Consider the following 12,515-nt stretch of genomic DNA (forward strand, 5'->3'; position numbering starts at 1 on the left):
ATGTCTAGTCCCCGGAGAGAGTCAAACAGCCGTCTCAGAATGGCCGCCGGGCAGAGCTGAAAATGGGGTACTCCAGCGGGCAGCTTTTGCTGCCTAGCAGCAACCCCAGGACTCAGAGGCTTAAAAGAGCAAATATTTATTAATTCTCACAATTCCGTGTACAGAGTGGGAGGTCTCTGGCCTGGCCTTCCTCATCTGCCTCTCACCCTCCAGGAGAGCAGCCGAGGCCCGTTCACATGGCAGTACAACAGTTTCAGCAGCAAAAGGTCGAGGCCCAAAGCAAAAGCACTTTTCGAGCCACTGATGGGCTGCCACTTGGCACATCCCTTGGGCAAAACAAGTCACGTGATCAAGCCCAGCAGCAAAGAAATACTGCAAAAGTAGCAGGCACTTTTTCCCTTCTGCCACGGGTATTACGCTGAAAACTGGGGAATTAGGAAGTTTATGCCAGAATCATGACAGATGTCCTCCACCCCTCTCCTTGGCTCCCACGACACGGGCCACCACGCATATGCCTCCTAAAAGGGCACTGGGCAATCTTGTCCAGGAAACCTCACCAGATAGACCAGAAAAGAAAAATGATCTAACACCAGGAATTCCCCAAGATAAGGACCTGGCAGACAAGCTGAGAGCAAAGACCACTTCCACCCTGACAGCTAGTTTCTAATCAGCTTCTTATTGCATTAATCTTCAAAATGAGCAAACAGATAAAAGCTAAAATAAGAAATGCCGGAATTAAAAACAAACAAAAAAAAGACCAAAGCATTTAACAACATTTGACTGTGTTGGTTGTTACACAACTCTGTCAGAACTCAGAACTATATGCTAAAAAGAACAAATTGTATGTAAATTATACCTCCAACAACAACAACAAAAATTCTGAGGAAACATATATACAGAGAAAAAATTTTAAAAGCAGAAGCAAAATTACTAATATCCTCAGGGAGCTAAGAAAAGAACTGAAAAAATTTAACCTACAATACAAAATCAAGCAAACGAAAAAACTTCAGTAAATGACAACCAAAAAAACAGTTCTTATTTGAAATTAAACATATGGGAGCAAAGAAATCTCAACAGAAGGTTACAAAAAGACAAGGCTGAAAAGAAAAACAGGCCACAAGCACAATGGACAAACAAGGTCCTAGAAGGAAACACCAGAGAAAACAGAACAAAGAAAATCAAAGGAATGGGGCAGAGAATCCCCAAAATTGAATGTGAAATTTGTAGAATGACACATGAGGCAGTCCCCAGCACGGTGAATGAAAATAAACCCACACCAAGACACAGCATGTCCAAGGAGGGAGTGGTGGAGGGATTCCACTTCGTCACCAGTGTCTGCTGAACACCAGAGACAATGAAGAGGTAATATAAGGGTCTAAGAGTTCAGCAAGAATGAGAAATAGGATCAAGACTCAGAAGGCATCAAGCTCTTCCACAGCAAACTGAAAGCCAGAGACAGCAGACCCAACAGAAAACTAAGAAATGATTTAACACAGAATTCTCTACCCAATAACTGACCTCCAGAGAGGCTAGAATGAAAGACCTATTCAGACATCCGAAGCGCCCACAGGGCTGCATCCCACGTACTAAGTAGCTCCATCACAGATGGGATCCACCAGAAGTGAGGGAAACAAAACCAAAGGGTGGAGGGGAAGAGTGAGGAGAAGCAGCCAACCCAGAACAGGAGGCCAAGAAGGAATGTTCCTGCCCGGGAAGAGACCCCAAGACAATGGCTGAACGCAGCTGCTGCAGCTGGAGACTCAGCCAAGATGAAAGCAATGGAGTGGAATATGCCCTGGGCCAGGAGGAAGTGAAGCTTCCCCATCAAGGTATGAGTTTGAGGTAGAACTATAAGAAGTATGTAGACAACCAAGCAAATGAAAAAACAAACAAACAAACAAACAAACAAAAACAAAGGCAACATTTACTTAACTTTAGAAAAAACAAAATATCGGCAGGTAAGGAAGTGTAATCATAGCACACTGCACAGTTCAGCTGTGGCTGGGACATCACAACTCTGCAAATACTGAGGAAGGCCTTGCCCATATATAAGGGTGCTGAAGACTGTGAGAAGGTATGTGAACTGGGAAAGCAAGGAGGTAAGAGGTCACCAATGCTCATCTTCCCTTCATCCACTCAGTATAAAATTATTACCTAAAGTGGAAAAAAATGCAAACAGCAAGAAAAGCATGTCATCTCCAGACTTTGGAACAAACAGCCAATCAGCTAAAAGAGGTTTTAAAAGTATGTCCATATAAAAAGAAAGGTGGTGGCCAGACATGAGAGTGTTTTGGTTTTTAATAAAAAGACTTGAATTATTGGACTCTTCAACCTACATATATAACTTTAAAAACAAACACCGATAGCAAATAAGTGATGAAATAAATAAAAACAGTAGACAGTCAAGTCACTTGGCAAAAAGCAGATACTTAGCTTTTTCAAAAGACCAAGGCAAACAACCACAACCACTCTGACCATAAAAAGCATCTCCTCGGGGAGTTCCTATTGTGGCTCAGCAGCTGAGAACCCAACTTGTGTCCATGAGGACATGCTTTCCATCCCTGGCCTCGCTCAGTGGGTTAAGGATCCAGTGTTGCTGTGAGCTGTGGTGCAGGTCACAGATATGGCTCAGATCATGCATTGCTGTGGCTGTGGTGTAGGCCAGCAGCTGTGGTTAGGCCAGCAGCTGCAGCTGTGATTGGACCCCTAGCCTGAGAACTTCCATATGCTATAGGTGCAGCCCTAAAAAGGGAGGAGTGGCGGAAGCATCTCCTCTGGAAAGCAGGATTTCCAAAGCAAAAGAGGCCGTGTAGAAGCGCTCCTGTTCTAGCCTGAAGCAGCGTGCTCAAGGTCTCCAGGAAACTGAATTTCTGGGATGCTCTGACAGCATGCACTACCCTAACTCCCTACTGGGTCCACCTGGAACCCCTGCTCCACTCCCTACTTGGACAGGCTGGGGCACACATCTGGCTCAGAGGGAAACTTTAACCACCCTGCCCCTTCACCAGAGCCACCTGCAGGCTGCTGCCAGTGCTGAGCTTCCAGGTCTGGGAGAGTTTAAGAACTAGCTGTCCAAAACCAAGTCCACAATGTCACGGGAGCACCAATCACCAGGAATACCAACCTCTAACCCCAGTATCACCATGACGAAGCCAATGAGCAATTACACACATGCTCCCCTCAACAATGGCCAGATGAAGGGTAGGGCTGTTTGGGCACTTCTCCTGCCCCCTTCCTGAAGTCCACCCTTCCCTTATCGTGCCCTATATCCAATCGACTCCACTGTTGTCCTTCACCAACCCCGATTCTATGGGGAAAGAGCATTGGACATGGACTTGTCTATACTGTACCTGCATTACTAACACACCATTTAATGCCCTTTAGCCTCAGCTTTTCATTTATGAATGGAGATAACATTCCTCGAGGATGAGGCCCAGTGGTTGTCTCTACAAGATATACTAAAACGGTCACAGAGAAAATAAAGGAATACATTTAAAGCACACTGCCACTGCCGAGGAACAATCTCCAGTCAACTCCTCTCCTGCCCCGGCTCTCACCCAGAACAACCCTGGCGCACAACCCAGAGCCACACCCCTCTCCTCAGGGACCCAAAGACTCCTCAGCACTGTCAAGAGGCAGCAATGGAAAGCAGGACCTACCTGGAAGGAAGTGGGGATACAGATGAGGTTCAGATTCTCCTGTTTCACTCTTTCAGCTGTGGAGACAAAAGCCATGTTGGGGGTTTTTCACTCTCCTCTCTTTATCTTCCTTGTCTTGTGCATTTGCCCAAATCCAACAAAAAAGTTCTAACCCCTCAGGGACAGATGCCTTTCATTCTAGGTCCCCACCCTTAGTGTAAAAAAAAAAAAAAAAAAAAGTTGGTAAACAGACCTCACAAGTCACAAGACAGGGACAAGAAAGCCTAAGGAAGTTAGTACTAACCACAGAAAGAGCAAAACGTCAGCATTTGCTAGCACAGGCTTGGCAATAGTCAAAGAACCTTGTGCAATGCAGTAACCCAAAGGCAATGGATAATTATTATCCCCACTTCACAGACCAAGGAACAGAGGCACAGAGAGGTAAAGTAACTGGTACACAGCTAACAAATGACAGAACTGGGATCCGATCCCAGGCAGTCCAGCATCACAGTCATAACGACTTTCCTGTATTGTCTTTCACAGAGAAAAGCTAGAACTTGACTATTACCTTTAGTGAAAAATATAATCATTTATAGACCCCAGATGGCATTTAAGGGTTTACTTCTTCACTTTGGATGTATACCTTTCAGGAAAACCTGATTTAAACAAAAAAGAGGGAGTTCCCGTCATAGCACAGCAGAAACAAATCTGACCAGGAACCATGAGGTTGCAGGTTCAATCCTTGGGTTAAGGATCCAGCATTGCTGTGAGCTGTGGTGTAGGTCGCAGACGCAGCTGGGATTCCGAGTTGCTGTGGCTCTGGCGTAGGCTGGCGGCTACAGCTCCAATTAGACCCCTAGCCTGGGAACCTCCATATGCCACGGGTGCAGCCCTAGAAAAGACAAAAATAAAAAAATAAACAAAAAAGAAAAGTCTTAAGGGATATAACAAAGAACAGCTCCTGTCATTTCCGTCAACAAGCCAGCAGCCACTGTGGCCACCCCAGGCGGAGCACCTGAGGCTTCAGGCTGGAGAAAAGCAGGATACTGGCCCTGATGGTTAAAGTGCATATCAAAGGAATAATTTCATTAAGCCCAGACTCTTGCATCTTCCCATAAAGAGAAAGGCACTAAATTCATTAACTTCAGATGTCTGGTTTTTCTTTACTTAGCTTTTTGATGTTTGACTACATGGGTTTTTTTTTTTTTTTTTTGGTTTGTTTGTTGCAAAAGCTCCTATAGATCCTGGCTCATCAACAGTCCCTCAGAGCTCTCTGGAAGGCAGTATCCCAGGCTTCGGTCCTCAGTAATGGCCCAAATAAAACATAATGCTCAACTTTTAGGTTGTGCATTTTTTTCAGTCAACAGGGAAAAATGTCTCATTAAAATGTTGAGTCTAGGGAGTTCCCCTTGTGGCTCAGCAGTAATAAACCCAACTGGTATTCATGAGGACGAAGGTTCGATCCCTGGCCTCACTCAGTGGGCTAAGGATCCGGTGTTGCTGAGAGCTGTGGTGTAGGTCGCAGATGCAGCTCAGATCCTATGATGCTGTGGCTGTGGTGTAGGCCTGAGGCTGCAGATCCAATTCAACCCCTAGCCTGGGAACTTGGGTAAATGCCGCACGTGCAGCCCTAAAAAGACAAAAAAAAAAAAAGTAAAATAAAATAAAATGTCAAGTGTCTTTAATCACTGGGTGTGTACCTTGGGGGTTTAGATGCCACTATTATGAAATCCACAGTAATCCCTGTGCCCTAAAATCCTCCGCATACTCAGTGCTCAGATAGAAAGCTGTACAACACTAAGGCCCTGTGGGGCCAATGAGAAGCCAGCACCACAATCCCTCCTTGAAGACAAGGCATTCCTGGGCTTTGTCCCCTGAGCTCAGGCCCTTGGCACCTGGAAGGGGAGATCAGCATTCAGACAGGCCTCTCCTCTGGGCTTTGTTCTCACAAACAGGAACAGGGCAGTGAAACCTGTTGAGCAGCCACAGGGAATGATAACTTCTGGGCCTTTCCTGACTCCAAGACACCTCAGAATGAAATCAGTACTTGCAGAACCAGCCACCAACTGGGCAAGGCCAAGCTGGGCTGGAGGTATTTGCTGGGAGGGGGCTCCAGCTGTAGAGGGCTTGCCTCAGGACCCAAGAGGCCACACACACACACACACACACACACACACCACCACCCCACCACGATGATGATTAAAACTCTATGGAGCCCTCTCCCTGAGTCAGCCCCTTCCTTCCAGTTCAGCAGAATAAACAAAGCCAGAGCAACCCCCAAAGTTGGTAAAGAGGCCAAGAACTCCACTCAGAGAAGAGCAGAACACTCACCTGACCGCAGGCTCCATACTGTTGGTGTCAAGCTGGGCTGGTGCCACCCCCTTCCCCTCCTCTATGTCTCCACCCACATCGTCTCACAAAAGCAGCCAGGACACAGCCCAGGGACATACCTATTCGCTGCACAGCATGGACAATTGTAGAACCACTTCCAATTCCCAGCACTTGGTTATTCTGAAAAAAAGGGGAAGGAAAGCCCAGAACTTATTAATACCATGTCCTACTCCTTCTTCTGCCCATCCCTAGAGCTAGGAAATTACTAGGAACAGTGATTCCCAACAAGGGGGCAAGGTAGGCGCTGTCCCACAGAATTATAACCCCCGAACCTCATATCTGAACTTTCTCCTGGTGCCCAGTGGCAATTTATCAGGAGAGCCCTTCTCTCATCCTTGACAATGACATCACTATTTCCTCCTGTTTGGAGATAAACTGAGGATATTAAAAAATGCTAAGTGTTGACTTCAGCAAAAATTGACTAGAATATGGCAGCAATCTAGCAGCTCCAAGCAGCTATACGAAATGAAGACTTATAGCAAGAAGTATGAACCAGGAATGAGATTATACTGGACAAAAAAGAGAAAGTTATGGAAAGGTTACTTTCCTTTAGAGGACAGCAGGGGTCTGCCCTTCAGATCAGCAATCCTGGTAGAGTGGATTACAAATTCCATTTCTGAGAGAGCCAAAAGTGTAATTAAGTTACGTATAAGTTTGGTGATATGAGGCTTAGCATGAGCAGCTCCATTTGGGGCCTGCAGTCTTGTTTTTTGTTTTTGTGGCTTTGTTTTCTTATGGCCATGCGGATCTGACAGCACCTCCACAGTGAGGCCAGCCACTGCAGTCAGAGTCTTAACTCACTGCACCATAGCGGGAACTTCCATGTTGTCTTGTTTTTAACACTCCCTACATTCTATCACACAAAAGGCTTGGCTTATTTACAATGTACAGCAATTTTAAGTCAGCCTCACAGAAATGGCTTGCAGATGAATAATGAAAGATTCTTGGCAGAGGCGGGGGTGGGGGCAGGGGCAGAGGGTGCACGACCACGATGGATGATCAGAAAGGAAGAACAAACGAGCTGTCCACTAAGAGCAGAAAACAGAGGTTCCTGGCCTCAGTGACTTTACACATCAGTTTAACACTGAGAAGGCAGAGGACTGACCACAGTCCGCTTTGTATTGGTGGCATCACATCAAACCTCAGGGACACATCAAGCCTACCATCTAAAAGCTCCAACACTGCCAACAGAAGATGGGCAAGCCTGAAGTAACAATGAAATAGCAAATCACATCAGCGTCTCCAACTGATCCCAAGGGGTCCTCATTTGCACAAGCCTGCTTCAGAGAAGATGGCAGGAGGGTCAAAGTTAAGTTGGGAACATGAGAAATAGTCTTCATCGGCCATAGGAAGCCACTCTGTGAGTACAAAGGACAAGAAACAGGCATCACACCACAGAGCCTGTCATCTTAAGACAGGGGGGAAGGTAGCCAGGATCAAACCGGGGGCAGAGCAGGGGCCCTGCCAGGGTCAGTTAAACCACAAGCAGCAAAACAAGGTCAGGGGACAATCAGGAACTAACACAGACCTCGGTTCCTAAGCAGCTTCCTGGGAGTGATCTCTGGTCTGTTCAGGGCAAAAGAGCTACAAACCAAAGCAGATGCTACCATTTATTAAGCCCTACCAAAAAGATTTGTAAGTGTTAATGTAAGTCAAATCTATCCCTTGTGACTTCAAGGCCCTTATCCCCACTTTAGAGAGGAACTCAACACCCTAAAGAAAAAATTAAGACTTTGAAATGAACAGGAGATTATTAGATATCCTTTCAATGAAAGGCTGGAGTCTGCAGGCAATATCTGATGGTACAGGGGTTTGTGGCTTTGCAAAGTCTTTTCCACAAAAATGCAAATTGATTTGTGAACCCCAACTGATTACTCCACAGCGCTTGTAAATTTATTTTAATATTTCTCAAATGCATCTAATGTCATGGTTTTTGGATTTTTCTGGTGAACAGTTAACAACATCTTTTCTAGTTCCTTTATTAATTTAATGAGTCAAAAAAATCTGATATATGTTTATTCTATATCTATATAAGTACTATGATTTTACCTTTAAAAGAAAGTCATCTTTTAACAATGTCAATTGCCTCCCTACATAACTTAATTCTGAATAAACAATTCCTGGAAGATCAATTTGCTGAAATACTTCGTTTCAAATTTCTCAGTGTTGCAGCAACTGATCACAATGAACGCATTGGGCAAAAGGGAAGCCCATGTGAAACTTCCTTTGTCAGAGGACGAAAAGTCCTGGAGGTCCCTCAAGACAAGCTGAGAGCTACGGCCAAAACCCCTCAGCCTCCAGAACAAAGGCCACAGGAATATCCACGGTAAGCCCACAGTCCCTGCAGCTAATAGGGTCCTTCTCAAATCAAGTGAAACTACATCTCTAGAAAAAGACTGGCACGAATGACTAACAGGTGGAGGGAGTTACCAAAAAGAAAGAATCAAATGCTAATGTCCCCCCTTCTAACTAGGCTTCCCCTACCTAGTGAGGGCTTGGCCCATCAAGCTCTGTGGTCCTGACCTGGCGGAAATCACTTTTACCAGCTCAAAGTTCCAAAATCACCAAATAACACCAAGGGGTCTTAAAAGAGAGCTTGTGCTAGGTCCAGACTCCACCTGTCAGATGCCCTCCAGATGCCCAGGCTTCCAACAGCCACTGAAGCAGCAAAACAAGGCAAACCTCAACAGCAAGGTCTTCAAGACCAGGAGTGCTATGTCACAATGCAAAACAGCTGAATATCAGAAAACAAGAATGTGCCCTGACTAGATAGGCTCAGCCTGACTTCACACCTGAGCTGAGGCTGAACACTCTTAGCTACACAGTAATTCAACTGCCAGGTCACTCATTACCTCATCTGCCATACACTCATGTCACCCAGCAGGCAGGTGGCACACAGATGAACTCGGCAAGTCACACAGGCTCTGTGCAAGGCTCCTTCCTTGGCTAGACCCCAGAGATTCATCCCACACCCCCATATTTGTGTCCACACTCCACACAATTCATTCAACATTTACTGGCCTGGCCCCACTGTGACCAACACTGAATGAATATAAAGTTAACTACATCTGGAAGCTTACTCTTCAAGGGACTGGGAGACGGAGACAGACACAGACAGACACACACACACAACTAGAACATAAAGACACCAGCATAAGGCACCGAAGAGGTACAGACAGAGTGCTACAGAATTAAAGGATAATTCCTCTCCCTACAAATCCAAGGAAGAACTTTGAGGAAGAAATGGCCTTGGAACCAAATTCTGAAGGATATATATGATTTTCACAGGCAAAAGCAGTGGACAAGAAAGAGCATTCTAGGTGAAGGTAGTAATATTAAAACTCACGCTCCATGAGAAGAGAGCACAGAAGGGAACAAGAATGTGGGCTTAAGAACCAGTCTGTGTATCCACTCCAAATGGCTCGGCACCTGGCTTTTACCAGCTGTTCTCCATGTGTCCTATGGAGGTGGGGATGAAGCCACCTGAGGGGCACTGTGACAAGGGCAGATGAAAGCTTCAGAAGATGCTAAAGCACCATTTGGGTGGTCGACAGAGGGGACAAGAAAAGGGCAACTGCAGTCGTCTGGCCACAGAGAGAGCATAACCTAGGAAGTTGATAAATCAACAGGAAGGGTCCGTTCTCAGGGTATCCAAAGGTGGAACCAAAAGGACCCAGTACAACCTACCTCCATAAACGAACACTAACATGAGTATGAAACTGAGCAGGATCTTTCGGGGCCCTCCTGGGTACAAATCCTTTCCACATCCGCTCCTTCTGGTTTGCAGGAAGTAGGCTTCATTCTGCTTCCCAGATCTTCCCTGAGTTCCAAAGGGCAGATTCAAACAATTGCTAATCAGGGAAGGGAGGAAATGCAGAAACCAAGGAGGAACAGTCCAGAAACAATAGTGCCAGGTCCAGAAAATATACATAACTTATTCTGGAATTCTTCCGCAGGATCTAAGGCCTCCACTCAGGTGAAGGATGGTAACTTCAGGCTGAGCAGGAGGGTCTTGCAATACTGCCGTTATTAGCTCACCATCAACCAATCTAAGGAAAGTCTGCCCACAGTGGAAAATAAGACTCTGACCCCCCCCCAAATGATTACCTGCAATTAACTTCCCCTTTCTCCCTTAAAAAACTTTCCTGGCCAAGCAGAAACTTGGGACTTGGTTCTGGGAGTCCTCCTCCCCAGGTTGCCAGCATCCAGAACAAAACAACCCTTTCTTTACAACCAACACTTGTCTTTCCAGGGGTCAGCAGCCAAGCCTGAGTTGGGTAATGAGTACATAATTTCAAGACACGAAGTGCTAGAGGAAAACTTGGCCTTAGATGAAAAAAAGGATATCCTCTGGTGAGGGCAGCTAAACCTTGACAATTAGGTACATGATTATACTCAATAAATGAAAGGCTTTGAATTAAATTATCTTGTTTGCAAAATATTCGGGACCAGCCTGCCCTCCTCCCTCCTTTAGCCACATTTCTGGCCACCACATCAACTGCTTGACACACTCAACAAATACCAAGCACAGGAATGAAGTGAATGAATCAATGCTGAAGACAGAACATACAAAATTCAAGTAATACTGGCATCTCAGGAAAGAAGTTTGCAAAGGAAAGTGAGTGTAACTGAGACTGCCCCCAAACGACCAGTAAAGCTCTCCCCAGGATCGCCTGGAACTTCGGGGAATGTGGCTGGAATCCAGTGTTGTGGGGCTCTGGCCTGAGGAGGGGACTTGCAAATTTTTATTTAACCAAATACATAATAACAAAACTACAGTCAGAGAGATACATGCTACCAAATGGTAATGTAAACAGGTTAATAAGAAATCTAATATATGGAACTTGCCTATCTATATAGACTTCATTTATCCATTACCACTCACTTTATCCAGGCATTTCGAAATTTCAGCTTATGGTCCCCATTTTGCAGCTGAGGCACTGAAACCCAAAAGCAGAACCAGGTTACACATTTCACATTATCTCTGTGAACTCCCACAGAAAATCCTATTGCTAACCAGATTATTACACCATAACAGGGTGGCCGTGGGAGTGGTGGAAGGGCACTAGAACAGGAGCCACAGGGTTTGGGTCCTGTAAGTTCCTTGGTCATTCCTCCTACAGGGCAGGCCCCTCCCATTTAGCCAGGCTGTGGGAGGATGGAACATCTAGGCAAAATAATCTTGTACACTAAAGCATTATCAAATGCAAAGAATAAAGAACCACCATTAGAGAAAAGGGAATCTGATACCTCTTTCCAAGAAGCAGAAAAGACAAAAAGCCAATAAAGCCAAGGAAACTCCACCTAAGGATAGAGATACTCCACTTGCCTCTGGGCTCCCGAAGTCTTATAATTAAGATAATTAACCTCATTGTTGACAGCAAATCCACTTAGGTTAAAAGACTCCACCAAGAGAACCACACCCGTCACTTAGCAAACAAGTGGGGCCATGACCTCACCAAGAAACAGCTAAACATCTCCACACTCCCGCCCTAAAGAACAGGGTCCTCTAGGCTTTCAAGTGTCCACTCGGGCCCTGTCAAAGGGAGGAAGTTTAAAGCCCCGAGTTTCCCCTTATGCTCGGTCTCCACTTCCCTCCCGCGAGTACATTCAGGAACAAGGGCGCACCGAATCAAGCTCCTCCTTCGGGTAAAATTTCAAAACACCTTTCAAGTCAGCTCCCCACCTACTTCCCAGGGCGGTGAAGAGAAATGACGACCTCTCCATCTGACAAGGAAGCCACAGGTTAAGTCCCTCCTAAATCCACTCCAAACATCAGACACCACCAGCCTCCACTTTGCAAACAGTTATCTGCCCTGGCAAGGAGTTCTTTCAATAGCTCAACTTTTACGGGACTTGCCCACAAATGATTCCACATCTAAAAAGCCTTTAAACAGATGTAAACCCGGGTAAAGTGCGCACCCTCTGCCCTCTCCCGAAACCCCCGCTGTGCCAGGAACTAGTCGCGCCCGACAGTGCCCAGAACGCTCAGCAGGAGCCCTTCAGGCCAAGCACAGACGCCCCATGCCCCGAGCTGCTTACCCTCACGTGGTTCTCCACGGCCGCGCGGCCCGCCAGCTTCTTGGCCTCCTCGGCCTTGGACATCGTGGAGGGGGCCGGGCAGACGCTGTTAGCGTCCCCACTGCTGGTACTAGTGCTGCCAACGCCGAACTGCGCGCGTCCCGGAGGCTGCACGTGCGAACCCAGGACGCCCCAGCTGTTCCCGCCTCCGCCAGAGGCCGCGCCCCCAGCCCGCCCGGGCAGCGGGGCCAGGACCCGCCCGTAGAGGGTGCTGAAGGGCCCGGGGCGCTGCATCCCGCCGCCTCGCTCCAGCCTCCACCACAGACCCGCCCCCGGCTCCACCGGAAGTCTGATAGCATACGTACTAGATCCGCGTCGCTGCGGCGCAGGCCTTGCTGGGAAATGTGGTTCTACGGCTTCGGCGGCCGGAAGCCGCGCCCCAGCCTGGACCACCGGCCCCACAAT

General features: G+C 46.8%; 1 protein-coding gene across 3 annotated transcripts in view; it reads right to left on the reverse strand.

The window, feature by feature from the left end:
• The window catches only part of RPIA (ribose 5-phosphate isomerase A), a 30,976-nt gene extending 18,584 nt beyond the window's left edge, over positions 1–12,392 (reverse strand). The window contains exons 1-3 of one of the 3 annotated variants that reach the window (XM_021085537.1): positions 12,072–12,392; positions 6,089–6,149; positions 3,660–3,715 (exon numbers count right to left, since the gene is read on the reverse strand). In XM_021085537.1, the coding sequence (XP_020941196.1) occupies positions 3,660–3,715; positions 6,089–6,149; positions 12,072–12,344 (390 nt within the window). In that variant the 5' untranslated portion in view covers positions 12,345–12,392. 3 annotated transcript variants of the gene reach the window in all.

This window comes from Sus scrofa, chromosome 3 (assembly GCF_000003025.6).
Source record: "Sus scrofa isolate TJ Tabasco breed Duroc chromosome 3, Sscrofa11.1, whole genome shotgun sequence".
Taxonomy (NCBI): domain Eukaryota; kingdom Metazoa; phylum Chordata; class Mammalia; order Artiodactyla; family Suidae; genus Sus; species Sus scrofa.